Source organism: Crassostrea angulata, chromosome 2 (genome assembly GCF_025612915.1).
Source record: "Crassostrea angulata isolate pt1a10 chromosome 2, ASM2561291v2, whole genome shotgun sequence".
Lineage (NCBI taxonomy): Eukaryota > Metazoa > Mollusca > Bivalvia > Ostreida > Ostreidae > Magallana > Magallana angulata.
The window spans coordinates 32,170,716-32,189,252 of NC_069112.1; the positions used below are offsets into that span (position 1 = coordinate 32,170,716).

The 18,537-nt window shown below is 34.0% G+C and overlaps 3 protein-coding genes across 3 annotated transcripts; 2 read left to right on the forward strand and 1 right to left on the reverse strand.

Annotated features, from left to right (window-relative positions):
- Positions 1–2,469, forward strand: LOC128173418 (uncharacterized). Its single transcript, XM_052839090.1, has 6 exons — positions 1–132; positions 277–660; positions 1,063–1,179; positions 1,727–1,828; positions 2,126–2,215; positions 2,390–2,469. Exons 1-6 carry the CDS (start codon positions 3–5, stop codon positions 2,431–2,433), a joined length of 867 nt encoding a protein of 288 aa, XP_052695050.1. The 5' UTR covers positions 1–2; the 3' UTR covers positions 2,434–2,469.
- A 905-nt stretch (positions 2,470–3,374) lies between these two features.
- LOC128172620 (uncharacterized) lies at positions 3,375–8,820 on the reverse strand. Its single transcript, XM_052838395.1, has 6 exons — positions 8,772–8,820; positions 4,887–5,078; positions 4,587–4,724; positions 4,412–4,468; positions 4,204–4,284; positions 3,375–3,556 (listed from the first exon to the last, which is right to left on the reverse strand). Exons 1-6 carry the CDS (start codon positions 8,818–8,820, stop codon positions 3,426–3,428), a joined length of 648 nt encoding a protein of 215 aa, XP_052694355.1. The 3' UTR covers positions 3,375–3,425.
- A 2,381-nt stretch (positions 8,821–11,201) lies between these two features.
- LOC128174201 (uncharacterized) lies at positions 11,202–18,301 on the forward strand. The gene is made up of 4 exons (XM_052839811.1): positions 11,202–11,282; positions 16,883–17,072; positions 17,233–17,343; positions 18,240–18,301. The coding sequence occupies exons 1-4, from the start codon at positions 11,202–11,204 to the stop codon at positions 18,299–18,301; spliced, it is 444 nt and encodes a 147-aa protein (XP_052695771.1).
- The last annotated feature ends 236 nt before the right edge of the window (positions 18,302–18,537 follow it).

An 18,537-nucleotide genomic window follows, 5' to 3' on the forward strand; every position in this document is an offset into this window, starting at 1 on the left:
ACATGGGCAATTGGAATTCACATTCACGAGGATCAAAGAAAAGCCAGCATTCGGCTGTACATGGCAGAGGAGTTCCGAATAGGTTTCGGCGACGCCGTGGAATGATCAGTCAGATGTCTTTAGGGTTAGGGGGTGCGATATAACTTTCATTGTCAAAAACATAAATATGTGCATTAACTTGATAACAACTGTAAAAAAAAAAATTTTAGAAAAAAATCTATTGAATGTGTGTGTTCCTTCATTTGTGTTTTTTTTATACCTTTTTTGCATTCAAAGCTTTGTCCGATAAATCAATGATGTACGGTCCTGGGCTGATGACTTCCGGTAATGCTCCCGGAAGTAACTTTGCCGGAAGTGGCGGAATGTCGTCCATGACTTCCGGACCTTTTGCTAACAATGGTATGTCAGCATCGATGTTTCCGGCGGGTTTGTCAACTAGCGATAGAGGAATTCCAAGTGGTTTATCTAACGCCAACTCCGGAATGTCACCATTTTCCGGTTCTTCATCAATGAAAGGTGGTTCGAATCGGTCTCCCCTCAACATGGCAATGCTTTCGATGCAAAGTCAGGCAAACTTGTCACCCTCTATGGGCGGATCTACGTCACTGAATTCCAGATCTTCGATCAGCAGTAAAAGCAGAGATTATTCGGGAAAATTAGGTATTACTGTATAAATGCACCAATATAAACTGAGTATGCTCACCTTCTCATGGGACATCTGTTTAAAGTAATTTTAACGGAGAAAACTCTGGAAAATAAGGTGTAATATTAATTAAACCATACCAAAGTAGATACTCCTAAATGTAGAATATATCCGGTTGAAACAACAAAAGCCCTGAATTGTTAACACGAAACTTGTTAACGAATATGTTTACCTTGTGTAACGTTGAGAAGGAAAAAAAACTATAGATTGTGATAATCTTGTTTTTTTATTAGGGTACTTAAGACCTAAATTATGAATACTTGTAATGATGTTATCTAAATGCATTGTGGGTAGCATAAAATCTCATTGTGACTGATCAACGTCCTTAACAGAATAACGACATCATGATTTTTTTTCAGAACCAAGTCTCATCTTCGGCGACACGGCCTCCATCCAATACATCCACGGTAAAATCATCATTCCAAAGAATTGGTCCATGGAAAAAGTGAATCAGTTAAAAGCAAAACTCGACAATGGTAATAAGCAAAATTATTCATTAAGTACGTAATGCTGTCAACTGATTAATTTTAAACATTTGATTTTGAACGGAAATTTTCTTTAGAAAAATTTATTTGTATAACGATTTTTTTGAAAATGTTCTTAACATATCATTTTTATTATATCATCTTAAATAGTATACAAGTATATCTAAATTATAAAAATGGTGAACGAGGCGAATTTTAAGTTGTAATTTTAACCCCCCCCCCAAAAAAAAAAAAATCCCCAAAAAACCCAACAGGAACCAGCCCTTCTCCCCTTACATCTATATGGAGGTATGTATAGAATCAGTAACAATATGAACCTGATGTTTTTGCTAAGCTACTAAGATAGAATACAGTTTACACAACGTCCTAAAAATGACAGAATATTTTATCTTTTCTTAACAATATTTATAGCATACTGTAAACTAAATTTTTTTCGTGGCGACTTTCATTTACAATGAACTTGTATTAGGAAGTCTTTGTTTCAATCTATCGGTGTTTTTTACTTACAGTTTTTTTTTCATTAAGATATGTTTTACAGGTGTAACCAACAAACAGAAGTCGAATTGTCCTAATCCTGTATCAAACTGTCCCAAATCATGTATTGTGTTTAGCGACAACGGATGTCCCGTCTGTTCTTGCAGTAAGTCAAATATGTTTGAACCAGTGTCTTAGCACAAAATTTAATTTTAGAATACAAAGTACAATTTTGCAGGTAATTTTATGTAACTTTATATATCGACGCACACGTATATTATAATGTTTATGAAATAAGTTTGTAAATCGAACCATCTATCGTTGATAATCTGTGAAATACGTATTAGTTATGTCAACGTTGGAACTATCGTTTTCGGTCCCTGCAGACTTTTAAAAGAGACGAAAACTTAGTATCTTTTAAATGCAAATTAAATAGAATATCATATACTTTTTAATTATAAAGAAGATGAAATATGTCCAGTTTTCCCGGCCGGATGTCGAAAAGGACGCGTGCGTATAGACAAAGACGGTTGCCCTGTGTGTGATTCAAAAGGTATTTTGTCTGAAAATATGCTAATGATTTATTTCAATATCAAATGATTAGAGAAAGCGTATACAATTTTTTTAATCTGTGACTTCAAAAACAGTGTGCAATTTGTTGATACACATAATTATACATGTAACACCTATACAGTTACATGTAATTATATTTTTCGTTTACATTTAGATCTGAACCACGACTGGTACAACACAATTTGGGACAACTCCTGATTATGTAATAAACAAATGAGAGCCATCATAAAAAAAGACAGACTGTGTACTTTTCATAAAGCAAATATTTTCAGATTTTTTTCGGAAATAATGTTTGATCCTTACTCAGCACACTGTTATATCTGAAACTGCGTACTGTGTGTGTTTGAAAGAAATATGAGTCTGCGTCATCTGTTTCATATTTGGATATTTTACTGGAAATGGACATCGATGGTAACCTAACAACAAAACTTAATGATAAACGCGATGACTTCAATTTTTCTATAGTCAACTTTCCTTACTTATGTAGCAATATACATTCATCACCTGCATATGGCTTTTTTGTCTCCTAGTTAATTCGATACACAAGGGCATGCTCATCGTATGAACAGTTTCTAACCCGAAGCAAGCTACTGACTAACAAGTTGATAAAACAGGACTATCAATAGTCTCGTTTGAAGTCATCCTTTCGTAAGTTCTATGGTCGATACAACGACCTTGTCAGCAAATACAATCTTCCACTGGGTCGCATGCTGACTGACGTTTTTCAAACTAATTGTTAGACCATAATTAATCACCTTATTGTCTACGGACTTTTCCGTTTTTTCCCGATTATGACAAAGAGCACAGGGCGGGTGTGACCGGTCAGCAGAGGATGCTCACTCCTACAGGGCACCTGATCCTACCTCTTTCTATTTAAAGGTCCGTGCTGCTCTGTTTTGAATTTGTATTTCGTTTTATGGATTTTTGAGATGGTTGACAGTTTGTTATTGTCATTTTTTCATCTAAATGATATTAATTTGGTTTCTAGTTTTGCAATGGCTAAACATTGCAAGAACCCTTAATAACAAATAGTTTATAAAATCACATTGATCACTATTTTGATGATACTTTCTTGAAGCGACGTTTAACTTCAAACTAATACGAACATCAACAAGCAAACATCAACAATGACTGTCTTTATTGCCGAATAAATTTTGCCAGGCCCCAGTACAAAAACAAAGTCTATGTCTTCAGCAAACACAGGCTGGACACCCGTCAGCTCCCAGCATGATTCCCTTGTTACACGGCGCTGTACATCTGACAGGTGCGCATGTCAGTTGCGCCTGCGCTGTTGTAGTTTGTTGTGTCGTTGTTAGGTGAGCTACAATGACCAAACGTGTACGTAAGTGATAATAGGAATAGAACATTAACGAAAAAAAAAACAAAACAAAAACAAACAAGAATAGAATTCCTGGGTCCCCCGCCGGTAAAGCAGTCTAGTATCGACCAAGGCTGATTTAGGAACTTGACCAAAGTATTAGTGGTATAAACATTAATTTGGTATAAATTTCATGTAAATCCGTCAAAGTTTGTAGGCATGAGAGCGCTTACAAGGTCAATTTTTGGATAAAACGGAGTCATTCTTGTGGTCAAAGTCCCATAACTCCAACAAAAAGTATCGACCAATGCTGATTTTCGAACTTGACTAAAGTATTAGTGGTATAAACATTTGGTATAAATTTAACGAAAATCCGTCAAAATTTGTAGGCATGAGAGCGCATACAAGGTCAATTTTTGGATAAAACGGAGTCATTCTTGTGGTCAAAGTCCCATAACTCCAACAAAAAGTATTGACCAATGCTGATTTTGTGACGGACGGACGCACGGACACACGGACGGCATTTCTATGTCCCCGCTCCGCGTTGCGTCGGGGGACAAAAAAAACAAAACAAAACGGATGGTTAAATGTAATAAATACATAAAAAGGAGAAAGTCGGTTGCCAAAAAAATCTTTAACTGTACATGTACCTGTACAAATAGGACATCCGTTAACAATAGCCACGTGACCTCTCGGACAGGTGGGAGGAAAAGCAGGGCACATCGGCGAGGCTGTAATCAAAATGGAGAAATTTATGGAATCCGACACAGATAAAAGGACTTTGAATATCATACTGTATCATGCCATTGGAACTCGATGAATTAGTACGAATAACTTCGATATTCAAATTTTATTTACCTGTCGTTGAAGATGGTATCATGGCCGGACTGCTTGTTGGAGCGTTGGTATTTAATCCTTGTTAAACAATGTAAATGTGAGAAACGCATTTTGATGAGAGATAAAGTATACCAAGTATATTTGAGAGAGAGAGAGAGAGAGAGAGAGAGAGAGAGAGAGAGAGAGAGAGATTTACCGCATCCAGATTTACACGTGACACACCCAGTCACCGCATCAATTTCCTTACAATCCACAGGACATAGAGATGTTATAACCTGGTCACATTTACCAGGTAGGGAATTCGCACCAGCACCGCCCGATTGCAAGATAAAAGCTAAAGTCGAAATAAATAATGAACTATATAATTTAAAGACTGTTGAATAATCAAGATGTGTTTGGTTTGTTCTCTCTTTTTTTAAATTGAATTTTAAAAAGAAACAAAAATTACAGAACAATTCAAATATCAATAAATATCACATACACTAAAAATCCTTACATCCAGGACCGTTTTGTCCTTGGTGTTGCACATATCCGGTTCCGGTTGCCCCTGCGCTTTGCTGCTGATGGCTTATGTCGAGATAACCCGTTGCGTCTCCCGGAACTTTTATGTTGTAAAGTCCTGATATATCCGCTGGATTTGACACGCTCAGACCAAAGAGTCCTAGGAACCTCTTCTCCAGAGGAAGTCCTAAAAAGAAAAAAAAGTATAAAAAAATACTTGTGTATTCATAAATTTAGCACATTGGATAGGGGCAGTGAGTTTGTTGGTAATTTTATTTAAATTTCTCAGACATCGTATACTTTTTCATGCTAAAATGTGCATTTTTTAAAAAATGTGCTATATTATACAGAATAGCGATGTTCAACAACTAAATAGAATGCCGTTTGTTCTTCATCCAATTTTAGTACAATTCCATGCTGCATTTTTTGTTAGGTGAATTTATTTTAAAGACTTTTACTATCTCACAATATTACTACCGTCATATTTGTTTGAAATTTCACAATACATGTAGCAATATAATGTGGTTTAGGACAACTACGAAAAAGATTGTACCCATGAGATATAAAATGACACATTTCTACTTGAATTGTTAAAAAATCAATTATTAATTTACATCATTTTCCTTTTTTTAAATTATGTGAAAATTAGCAATCTTCCTTCGGAAACAAAATTTCCCTGAACAAATATTGAACTCAATCTTAATGAAATCGATAAAATAAGATGGTATTTAGTGGGGTTTCTTGGCAGATATATATAGACATTAAGACTTATTTTATCCCAAATACTTTTTTAGCTCACCTGAGCTGAAAGCTCAAGTGAGCTATTCTGATCACATTTTGTCCGTCGTCCGTCTGTCCGTCTGTCTGTCCGTCCGTCCGTCCGTCTGTAAACTTTTTACATTTTGAACTTCTTCTCTAAAACCGCTAATCCAATTTCAACCAAATTTAGCACAAAGCATCCTTATGGGAGGGCGATTATAAATTGTAGAAATGAAAGTCCGATCTTTATTCAAAGCGGAGAAAACTTTGAAACTGTAGAAAAAGGGGGGTGCATTTTTAAAAATCTTCTTCTCAAGAACTACCGAGGCAAATTCAACGTAGTTTAGCATAAATTATCCTTATGGGAAGGAAAATATAAATTGCAAAAATTAAGTGCTAATTCTGTTTCAAATATGAGTTATTTCGAAAATAATAATAAAGGAAAGGCGTGTTTCAGCTTCGCGTTCGGCATCCGGTAAAATGGGTAGGCAAGACTTGGCCAGGGCAAAACAAAAGATTGGCAGTTATTAATCTGCCAATCTCATTAAAATTTCAGGATATTTGATGGACTAGTATATTTGTATTCGCTGTAAATATTGCTGCAAAATAATGCGTATTTGGAATTGACGATTGCCGATCTGCCCCGGCTTTTATTTTGCCACGGCCCGGGTTTGCATACCCATTTTACCAAGACTCGTATTCCATACTTCTAAAACGAGGTTCTTTGTTTAAAGCAGCCATGACATTATACGAAAAAGGGTCGATCTGACTATGATGAATTTGCTTGTTGTGCAACAGTTTGCGTTTGAAACATGCAAAATATATTGGTGCCGAATTTGTGAAATAAATTGAGGCTAAATATTTCAATGCGTTGACAGTTTTCACAGATGACGTTGGTGTTAGCTTGTTCTGATTTTCGTTTTGTTTTCATTATTTATGCTTTGTAACCTGGAAACTATCGTCTGTATTTCGTGATTTTTACGTATCAAATCAAACAGAGACTTCGATAAATCAAACAGTTAACTGTTTACCTGCGCAAATTAAGCAAAATCTAATGTATAAAAAAGTTCTGAAATACAATTCATTCTATCGGTAATTCGGCATTATCTTTTGCGTAATGGTAGATTAATGCAATAGGTTTTGTTGAGAAGCTCGGCATTTTCTCGAGTTTATTCAGTTTAAATAGAGTTTGATATCGCTGACGGAAATATGTAGGTATATACATGTATATATATGATTCATTTCGAAAAAATAAATTGTGTTCTTTATTTGTTATACATGTAGTGCATGTTTCTTGTGTTTAATTGTTTACAATTTCTATTTACTAACCATATTTGAGTGTTAAGCTTCAAATTATAAGCAAGATACAGAGATTTGCTCACAATTCTATATGTTTGTACACAGATCTTAAAAACTAAAGATTAGAAAAGTTAAAAAAAATGTCAATATTTATTAAGAAAATTTTCAAAGTCTGTTCTTCCAGAAACCAACTTTAACAACTTATTGTATTGTAAACTTAACCTTTTTAGCTCACCTGAGGGTGGGGCCACAATGGGGGGTCGAAGTTTAACAAATGAATAATTATATAGAGTAAATCTTTAAAAATCTTCTTCTCAGAAACTAATCAGCCAGGAAAGCTAAAACTTGTGTGAAAGCATCATCAGGTAATGTAGAATCAAATTTGTGAAAATCATGACCCCCGGGGGTAGGGTGGGGCCACAATGGGAGATCGAAGTTTAACATATGAATATATAAAGTAAATCTTTAAAAATCTTCTCAGAAACTAATCGGCCAGGAAAGCTGACACTTGTGTGGATGCATCCTCAAGTAGTGTTAATTCAAAGTTGTGAAAATCATGACCCCCGGGGGTAGGGTGGGGCCACAATGGTGGATCGAAGTTTAACAAAGGAATATAGAGTAAATCTTTAAAAATCTTCTTCTCAGAAACTAATCAGCCGGCAAAGCTGAAACTTGTGTGGAAGCATCCTCAGGTAGTGTAGATTCAAAGTTGTGAAAATAATAACCCCTGGGGGTAGGGTCGGGCCACAATTGGGGGGGTCGAAGTTTAATATATGATTATATAGAGTAAATCTTTAAAAATCTTCTTCTCAGAAACTAATTAGCCAGGAAAGCTGAAACTTGTGTGGAAGCATCCTCAGGTAGTGTAGATTCAAATTTGTGAAAATCATAACCCTGGGGGTAGGTTAGGGCTACAATGGGAGATCGATGTTTTACATAGGAATAAACAGAGTAAATCTTTAACAATCTTCTTCTCAGAAACTAATCAGTCAGGAAAACTGAAACTTGTGTGAAAGCATCCCCAGGTAGTGTAGATTCAAAGTTGTGAAATTCATGACCCCCGGGGGTAGGGTGGGGTCACAATGGGGGTCAAAGTTTAACAAAGGAATATATAGGGTAAATCTTTAAAAATCTTGTCAGAAACTCATCAGCCAGATGATTCTTTATAATTGTTAAGACTTTGGCCCCAGGACAATTCTTTGGCCTCACGAGAAGGTTCAGAGGTTGATGTACGTTTATATCCCATATATAAACTATTGTTAAGGATCTTTTTGAAAACTGCAATACTCAACATATGATATGACTATAAAATCATCCTGTTAGAAAAGGGACTGATGATTATAAACATAAGAATATCCAGGGGAAAATGGATTTTATTTATACAGGATCTACATGTATTGTTGTACATTGTCCAGATAGTTTGTATTATGACTCCATTAAGCTGATTTTATCATACCTATTGTTCCTCAGGTGAGCGATGTGGCCCATGGGCCTCTTGTTTAAATTACACACAAATGAAAATGATATGCAACAAACAAACATTTTAACGTTACAAAACAAGCAATTGAGTTTCTATCTTATTTCTCCGTATATACAGTATTTAGGTTGTTAGTGTATTTAAATGGTTTTTTCCATTATATTAAATTGTATGCGTTTTAACTTTAAAACTGAAGTATCCCTAACATTTTATATAATCCTTTCAATCGCAAGTAGTATCACTGAATCAAAACAAAAAGCAGAAAATGAAATAATAGTATAATAACAACAGATCAATTTGTGTGCAGGTTTACGAAAGTTCGTTTAATATATCAAATTTACTAACCTTTTAAAGTAGGAAGAAAACAAAGGAAAACAATGACTTTGACCTCCATTGGCACAATGTGTTTATGGTACGTGATAGCGAAATTACCTGAGAGAGATAAGATGTAAAATATTAAGATAAGGCATACAGGTGAGCAATATCAATTGGTAAACAAAATAATGGGTGGTTCAAAATTATCGTGATAGAAATCTAAAGCCTGTCTGAAGATCTGGGGCCCGTTTCACAAAGCTATCTTATGACAAATATCTGTCTTAAGACCAAAATTTGTCATAAGTTTTTATCATAGATGTTTCACAAAAGTGTCTTAACTTATGATAATCTTAAGATTGTTCAAAATCTTAAGACACACAGATACTTCTCTTTAGTCAATTTTAAACATGGCCGCGGTTTATGTTTTGATAAGAAATAGGCAACTTAAAAGGCGTGAGCGTATATTCAGGGACAGAATTAAGCCATTAGATTATATGGACGATTGTGACATCTTAGAAAAGTTCCGTTTGCCACGACATTTTATCTTTGACTTATGTAATGAGCTTAATGATCGTTAATTAGAGCACCCGACCTAAAAATCACATATGCCCTTCCAACATATTGCAAGTCATGGTTGCTCTTCGCTTTTATGCAAGTGGAAGTTTTCAAGCTGTATGAGCAGATCTTTATGGTATAAGTAAAGCAAGTGTGTCCAGAATTGTTTACGCTGTTACATCTACTCTAGTTGCCTTAAGTCCTGTCTACATTAAATTTCCTTCTACTAACAGATATATAAACAATACTATACTGGACTTCGCTCATATACTAGGATGTAATTTCCCAAATGTGATAATAGACGGGACACATATTCCTATTCAGGCACCTTCAACTCATGAGTATTTGTTTGTTAACAGAAAAAAACTTTCATTCAATAAATGTGATGGCAGTTTTCAATTCCAATTTGAATTTTTTGAATTTGGTAGCAAAGTGGCCTGGATCATCTCCCGACGCATTTGTGTTCTCAAATTCTGTTTTGTGTCAAATATTTGAGAATGGCAACATTATCAGAGGTTGTCTAGTTGGTGACAGTGCGTACCTGTTAAAGAATCACTTACTAACACCCGTCTTGAACCCAAGCAATCCCCATGAGGAGGCATACAATGATGCCAACACTAAAACCGGGGCCCCCATTGAGCGAGCGTTTGGTGTCTTTAAAATGAGGTTCCGATGCATCGATCGCTCCGGAGGGACCCTACTTTTCCGGCCCGAGAAAGCTTGTCGAATCGTGACTGCTTGTGTCGTGCTACATAACATTTGCATAAAAAACAACGTCCATGTGCCCCAAAACATAAATAATTATCGTGTTTTTCGACAACCAGACAATGTTATATACCAAGGAGTAAACAATGACGGTGTTGAAGTAAGAAGAAGATTAATTCAAACTCGATTCTGAGAACTAAGTAATTGCCATATTTCCTTTGAATATTGTGTTTTTATCAAATCTTATTAAAATTGTTTCTTTTGATTTATATACGGGTAATGATAAAGTAATAGTAATTTAAAGATATTTCATCATTTTAATGCTAGACATGCATTTGTTTACAGGTATTTAGGAGGCCAAATGGTCAGTAAATTACAATTTTGAATTACTATAGAAAAAATTAAGATTCTATGGTTTCAATATTATCATTTTATATTTTTATAGATTTATCTTTCAAACATTCAGCCTCCTTAATAATCATCAATCAATAAAAGAACACTATTTTCTTCACTGGTTTGTTTTTATTGTTCTTATCAAAAGAAAGTACAAAAATATACGGTACATTATAAAGTATCCAGTAATGTTATAAAATATAATATATTTATACTGCAGATTTCGTAAATAAATTCTTTACTTTACAATTTACCGATTGAATTTTATGCAATCGCTCCTATTATCTTAAGATTATCTTAAGATAAGTTAAAGTTATGACAGCTTTGTGAAACAGCTATGTCATATCTTATGATAATCATAAGTCAAATCTTATGACAATCTTAAGACATGTCTTATGATAGATCTTATGACAGATTTGTGAAACAGGCCCCTGACTTACGACGATCTTATGATTTGTCTCCCCCGTTTAATTTTGTAAATGTACGGGAGATTTCGGTTTGTCATTACCTAACGTTAAAAGTCGTCACATTCAAAATCATTTACAGAATAACAGTGACGTATATATCGTTTAAGATAAAAAACAAAAAAGGACTGATTTAATCATGGTTAGTGCATATCTGAATGTTTAAATAAAAAAACCGGTTTACAATTAAAAATCTTCCATTTAACTATTCATTGTTTAAAATACCTTTAAAGCCTCAACAGCAAGCTCAACCGGTTTTTAAAGTAATTCAGCGTTGGAAGAATTCGTACTTAGAAAGAAATCTGAACACGGTTATACATGACTGTTTGTCTTAAAAGTCAAAATGGAACTGTGTACACGATTTTATGCTTTGTTTTTTGGATTAATTCTATTTCTGTCTTCTTCTTTTCTTCTCAATGAATGTGTAAGTAAACGATTTTTTCTCTCAAATTGTGATAAACGTTCAAAATGTCTTTAATCAATATGAAATTTAAAACTATGATGTTTTGCGCGAATAAGCATTTTTTTTTCAAATAAATGGGACGTGGTGCAAGGGTCCCTAACATAATTTTGATTATTAGGGGTAGAGTGGGGTAACTTTACGAGGGGCTTGACCATCACCCTAGGCCTTCCCCCGACCCAGTTCTATATCCACGCATGTACCTCTAAAATGCAAGATGTATTGCAGTAAGCTGCATTTATTGATGTTCGAATTTGATGCAACATCTCACAACTTTATAATTTTATCTTAATTTTTGGCTTTATATTGAAATATGATATACGAGGATGGTGCGTGATATTTTGCCTTGATATTATTCACAATTTAAAGAAAAATATAGATAGAAATATTACCACCCCTCCTTACAAATACACGTGCGGGATCTGTGTGTATCAAAAGCCTTATTTCCACTACCCATATTAACGTCAAAAACTACCATATTCAATTTGTTCAATGTCTCAAACGTTTTTAGTTAGATCCGCTAAATATGGTGTTTTCTATTTTGTAATGAATTTTTTTGACAAAGATAATCAATTATAAATAATCCACCACACATGATTAATGCTCTTTTGTTCAAGATTTGCAACATTGTCTATTCTGGTAACTTTGTTCTGTCGAATAAAACCATTCATGCACAAATAACATTTTGTTTGGCTTGGCGTTGTCGTCTCGAACCGGAACATTAATGGATCTAATCTGTCTCGGGAATCGCAAACAAAAGGTCTGAAAATATCCTTGGCCATTTAAAACCTTAACCTACATGCATGCAGCTTTGTGTACCCGTAAATCATGCATTGCATTAAGGGTGTTGTTTACTCATGGTTTGGGTTCTCAAATTCGCATTGTTATAAAGTTCAATGTCATGATTAAAATTTGTTCTAAACGCAAAAAGTATCTGCGAAATGAATTATTATTGACATAACATTCGATATTTCTACTATATTATGGAATTATGCCAAAACAAAAATAGACTTATAGCCAAACAGAGGAAATTCGGACTAAATTTTGCAGATTTTGTTTTCCGCTTAGATATTTTTGGAAGTACTCTAATATTAAAAGTTAAGATTTTATATTTTAGTCTATATAGTTTTGCATATTTTCTGTTAGTTTTACCTCATTTATTCATTATAATAACCGTATGGACCGAATTTAAAAAATATTGTAATATGCTTAAAAACGAGAAAAGACACCATATCTCAAAATTTTGATCATTGACCTCATATAAATTATATGCCAACAGAATAAGATCAATATAAGTAGTTTAATACTATAAATGTTTTTGTATTATCATCATTCAATTTTTTTGTAAAATTGGATCAAATATGGGTAGCAATATAAAAAGGGACAGAGGAAATTCGGACTGGAATATTTATAAAAATTGTGAACGAAAATTTAATGCTTTGTATGTATTTAATATCACTGCCATTCATAAATTGTATTTCATTTTCAAAAGTGTTTAGCAATTTTTATTATTTTCATAATTAAGAAAATCTGAATCATAGTGTAAAATTTTAAGGGATTTTCCTTTAAGTTTCCAATAATATACAATGGCCATTAACTCAAAAAGTAGGTCATTGACCTACTTTTTTGAAAAGGAAAATTAACACTACAATAAAAGGTCTATAACGCACAATAGTTGGTTTTTCATTATCATCAGTGGAATTTTTTTTCGTTCTGAGTAAACGTCATCCTTAACTAAAACAAATCTCGTTTGCATTATAGCTGAACTTGCATGGCACGTTTACAATAAGCACAACTTTACATATGTACATATTTTATTTAAACATTAAGGTGGAGTTATCCCTCTGAAAGAGCGATAACTTCTACAGAAAATAATCTTACTTCGTTTCTGTGGGCCCCAAATCATGTTGGAAGGCGACATCTATTTATATTCAAATATAGAAAAAGAAAATTTGAACTGAACATCATATGTATGAGGGGTATCCCAAACTGGAGAGAGGAAGGGATAAACGTTCACTTGTTAATTGGGAAACTAAATCTCTCTCTCTCTCTCTGTCAAACTGAAGTTACCACTGTACTTTGTAAATAACGACAGAAAAATTCCTTTAATTGCAGTTTATATACACATACAGACACACATTGTTGACATTTGAAACTTGAAACAAAACCAAAGGTACATGTATTCCTATAGTTGACTGTGTTGTCTTTATGTGACCGCGTTGATTCGTAAGGTGCTAGGTTAGTCGTTTCCCCGATAGGTCCAACAAAATACAGTTCCGGATATATAAAAAGCAATTAATACATGCGTATTTCCGAATTTATTGGACGAGACTCAACAATGGCAACATTATAACCATTTAACAGACAGGCATGTTACAGACGAGTCAGATATGCCCAGTAGTGGCCTCCGGACTCAAGACTCTGGGTGAGTCGGACGTGGCCGAGGCTGGCCGCCGTATTCCGGACTGCCGATTGACAATTGTACACAACTATATATAGAAATCTGATCAATGAGTGAAAATTAACAGGTGATGACATTAGTAAGCTGACTGAAAGGTTCAAAGATGTAAAATAACTAGATAAACTCAATGAACATTTGATGTTCTTAACATGAAAAAAACCCAGATAATTGCACAATGTTGTTTTAACAGAGTAGCGGTTCTTGAAAAATAACACATTCTCTTTGAGATCACACAGAGTCTGAATGGTGCTGGACTGGTGTAATTTTTATGTGGTAAATAGCATCATATCATATCATATCATATCATATCGTATCGTATCATATCATAGATTTTTTTTCAAATTGAAGAAACATGTTTTTTTTGTATTTCTGGAGCCATTATCAACTAGTCCACGTGCGTTTATCTTTGAATTCGAATTCTGTATAATTCTGTACATGTCGCTATAATATGTATATATTCAAATAATATCAGTTCATTGTGGTTCATTGCGGTTCATTGTTGTTAAAAGACGCGCCTATAGAATATCTTGATGATAAATTGCTTTGAATATTTGGACACGTCTTTATTCGTGCATTTTATTATCATTCGAAACCACACTTTGGCATCCCATTGCAAATGCAATGAGTTATGAAACAAAATCCATATTCATCATTAAATGAACAGTAAATTTTTTCAGTCAATCCAGAAATGAAACTGAATGCCATAGATTTAATTTAAACGTGAATGAATTAAACAGTCGTACATAATAAACATTACAAAGTTTTAAGATTAAGACTCAAGGTAATACTAAGATACTTTCTTCGAAACAATTTAAAAATTGTAGATAACGAAACTGTAAACCAACAATTCCGAAACCAAATTGTATGCCGCTTGAGAATATGTATGTGGAAATATAGAAGAAATAGATTACAATTCTGCAATTTATGTCTTATCTTATCTTATCTTAGATGCAGCTAGAGATGGCGCACATATGTCTAAGACAATGGAATACGATTTTTAAAGATGGTAGAACTGATGTTTTAGCTCTTGCTGTAACCCCCCCCCCCCATCTCAGTACAACCCGGATCATGCACATATGCATTTTGCTTTATCGAAACTTTGTACAGAGATTATCGGACTTAAATGATCTAGGATATGCCACAAAAGACATTATACTAAATCTTGACAAATAATGGTATAAAGATGCATTTTATGAATGAGTTTAATGTCATAAAAAGTGCGTGGAACTGAAAGGTATTTACTTCGAACAAGCGTGACAGGTTTGCCTTTCAGTTTTGTTTGACGTCACATAACATCGTGGAAATATCGTAAATCTAATGCATACTTAGTAAAAATCGCTGTAAATTTTAAACGAATTATCAAAATTATATGATTTTTGGCATTCTTATTTTCAATTGACAGTCATTTAATAAGGCATACGTCATCGTACAAAGTACACAGTAATTTTTCTGTAACTCGCGAACTTTTCTAACAACCCCCGTATAGTGTGTTACATGAGACCATCAGAACACATATGATTTACACAGTTTTAGTGAAGAATTTGCATGCTAATCTTCTTTAATTACTGCATTGTGTTGAATGATATCTTTCACAGCGAGTCAAGTGCTTTAACGTTTACGTTTTAAAGTTAAGCATTGTGTTAAAGACAAAACATAAAGATTTAATAATTTCAACAATGATTCATTGCCTTATCAAAAGCCGATTATTGCATATATATGTTTAGCTTAATGTATGTTACACCGTCTGAAACCATCACAAAACGTCCATCGTTATAATATATATTAATTTAAATGTGATGATTTAAAAGCATATTTGAAATGGTTTTACTACAATCAATTCGTGTGAAAAAAGACATACTAGTCTACTGATCTATATCTCAACCCGAGAACGTCTGCCCAACATAAATAACTTTGGCCATGTCTTCTAGTAAGGGATGCTGATGCAGCTGAATCACACAAATACTCCTCTGAAAAACGATGTCTACTTTTAAGTTAAATACAGTGTACAATAATTGCATCTGAACCGATGTGCTTTTACCTCATTGACATCAAATTTCTTTTCAACCACACGCTTTTTACATTTGGCAATGATAAACGTCTCAAAACTGTATCATAACGCCTCCACTACCCTTTTATGACAGTCCATTAGGGGTGATATGGAGGGTTATGATATTTGATTTATCTAGATCCTCGAGATCTGTGTTCCAACATGCCACACCTGGCGGGTGCCCTAGCCGAGGTGTTTCCGGAATGTCTCTTACTCTACCTGGGGTGTAGCCCGTGTCCCAGTCTGTATAAAAGAGGAGGCAGAAAGACAACTCTTTTATTAATCTAATATGACATTTTAACATTAAACATCAATTTAAATTACAATGAAATTTTTCAAAGCTAATATTCATTACAAAAATCTCTGAAAATAAAATATTAGTTGAACCCTCTGAATCTTTTAACTTTAATTTTGAGAGTGCGCGCAAGCGTTAATATTTATCTTACCTGTATAAAAGAGGAGGCAGAAAGACAGCTTCCAGATGACTACTGGAGAGCCGTGTTTCCCGCACCCCAATTTTATACGCACGGACACTGCGCTACAACATTCTCCTCCTAATAAGTAAACGCGATCAATTATGCAAGTGCATACTAATGATCTGACGCACCGCGATCAGTAGTAGCAATTTATTTAGATTTCTGACCCAGCGTCGACAGGCTCATCACTGGACTTAATAACACATTTCTCCTTGAACATAAATAAACATACGCTACATATGTACCTATCTAACGCATGTACATTAACCAATTTCTATAGAATTTCCGGTTTGATAACTGTAACCGAAGTTAATTCAAGTATTATTTATCTTAACACTTATTATGCAACTTTCATGTAATCTTTCCGTCAGAGGCGTTAATCATATCTCAAATTGATTAGCATTACCAAATTTGCGTTTCATTTAAATAAAAGATAAATTGTCTACAATTTAATGTCAATAGATGATGAGATCTAATATGATGTATTTTACATATTAATTGAAAATTATTTTCTTTGAAACCAATGACTTATGGAAATTTCACCCTTAAGAATCTGTTTATGTTTGACTTTTCTATTTAGAGAAAGTTAGACGGTTATGAGTTTCCAGTTTACTCAACAAAATCCTGTCCAAGAAATGCAACGGAGTGGAACGAGAGATCGTCTGCTATCAACTGTACTGAGGATAATGGATACTTGTGTTTACCAAACGAAAACATCACCCAACTGTTAGAGTTCTGTTATGTATTTCCTTTCATATTGATACAGGAAGGTAAGTGAGCAATAAATGATAGGGGATGCATTTCCCGAACTCTTTATAAAAGTTTATAATTGGCTTCCATAAATGCAAATTACTGGCATTTTAAAATAAATATCTCAAATGAATATAGTTAGTTTTTTTAATTCAGTGTCATGTGTTGCTTTAATTTCAGATATTTGTTTATATTTGAGCAAGCGCTACTCCGCTGTGTATTCATACGACTGCAATGATTTTCTATACGGATGTCCAAATTCTTCCTATGTCTCTTATAAATTGTTTAAAAGTAAGTCTAAACCTAAAAAAAAATAACAACCAAACCCCCCCCCCCCAAAAAAAAAACCCCAAAAAAACAACCCAAAAACAACCCCCAAAAAACAAAAAACAAAACAACAACAACCACCAAATAACAACAACAACAACATACATAATACGCAAATAAACGAATAGAAATATACAACTTCATAGTAATATTGAATTTTGTTATATTTAATAAAATAACCACTTTAAAATACTATACAAATTGTCCTTTTAAGCATTGGATGCCTTATTTGGATGTCGTCAGTCCTGTAACACACCAAGCGGTGCAGACAAATTAAATATCGCGCCTAAGCTCATGGACCGAGGACATCTAAATATAAGCATTCAATGCTTATAGTTATATTCATACTGATGATATGTCTATTTTTATAGAGATATATTTGTATTGTCGCTATAAACCCATTATATATGCTCTCAGTCAGGGATGTGGATATAATGATAAATAAATTGTAAATATATAACAAATAAGTGAAAAATTTTCAGTTAAAAGATAAAATATGAAATTATCAAAAATTCCATATAGTAAGTAAAAACAAAAGCCCCTGCAGGATTCGAACTCAGGATGTTCGGATCACAAGCCCAGCACGTTATCCACGCAGCTATGGAGTAATTTACATATTTTCGTTAATAAAAACCTTTCAATATAACGAGATGTCGTTTCGATCAGAGGTCAGCCATTTTGTGATGATGTTTTATTCAACCTTAAAGTAGGACTTAGTACTAGAAATAATCAAATTAACCATTCTAGACATTCAAAACGTATCTTTGTCCCTTTAAGAGATTTAAACTTGTTTTATTAAAACATACTGCCATGGGGCTAAAAAGCAGATACATTAGTAAAAACTTGCTTCTTATTTATAGATCCACATTGTACATCTATTGGAAAAGGATGTTTCCTTGCTGAACCATCTTGTCAAGGGTAAGCCTCTTTGACCTATCACGTCATATAGCGGTTCCAAATGATTTTGATTGTGATCGATTATCGATCACGCAGAGAGAGAGAGAGAGAGAGAGAGAGAGAGAGAGAGAGAGAGAGAGAGAGAGAATATTCAAAATCAAAATGTACTGTTTCCCGCTTGTTTGTTTGTTTGTTTTGTCACACGGCATGCTTTTTAGTTTGTCATCATTTCTTAACCTTTTCAACGTTTGTTTTTGTAAA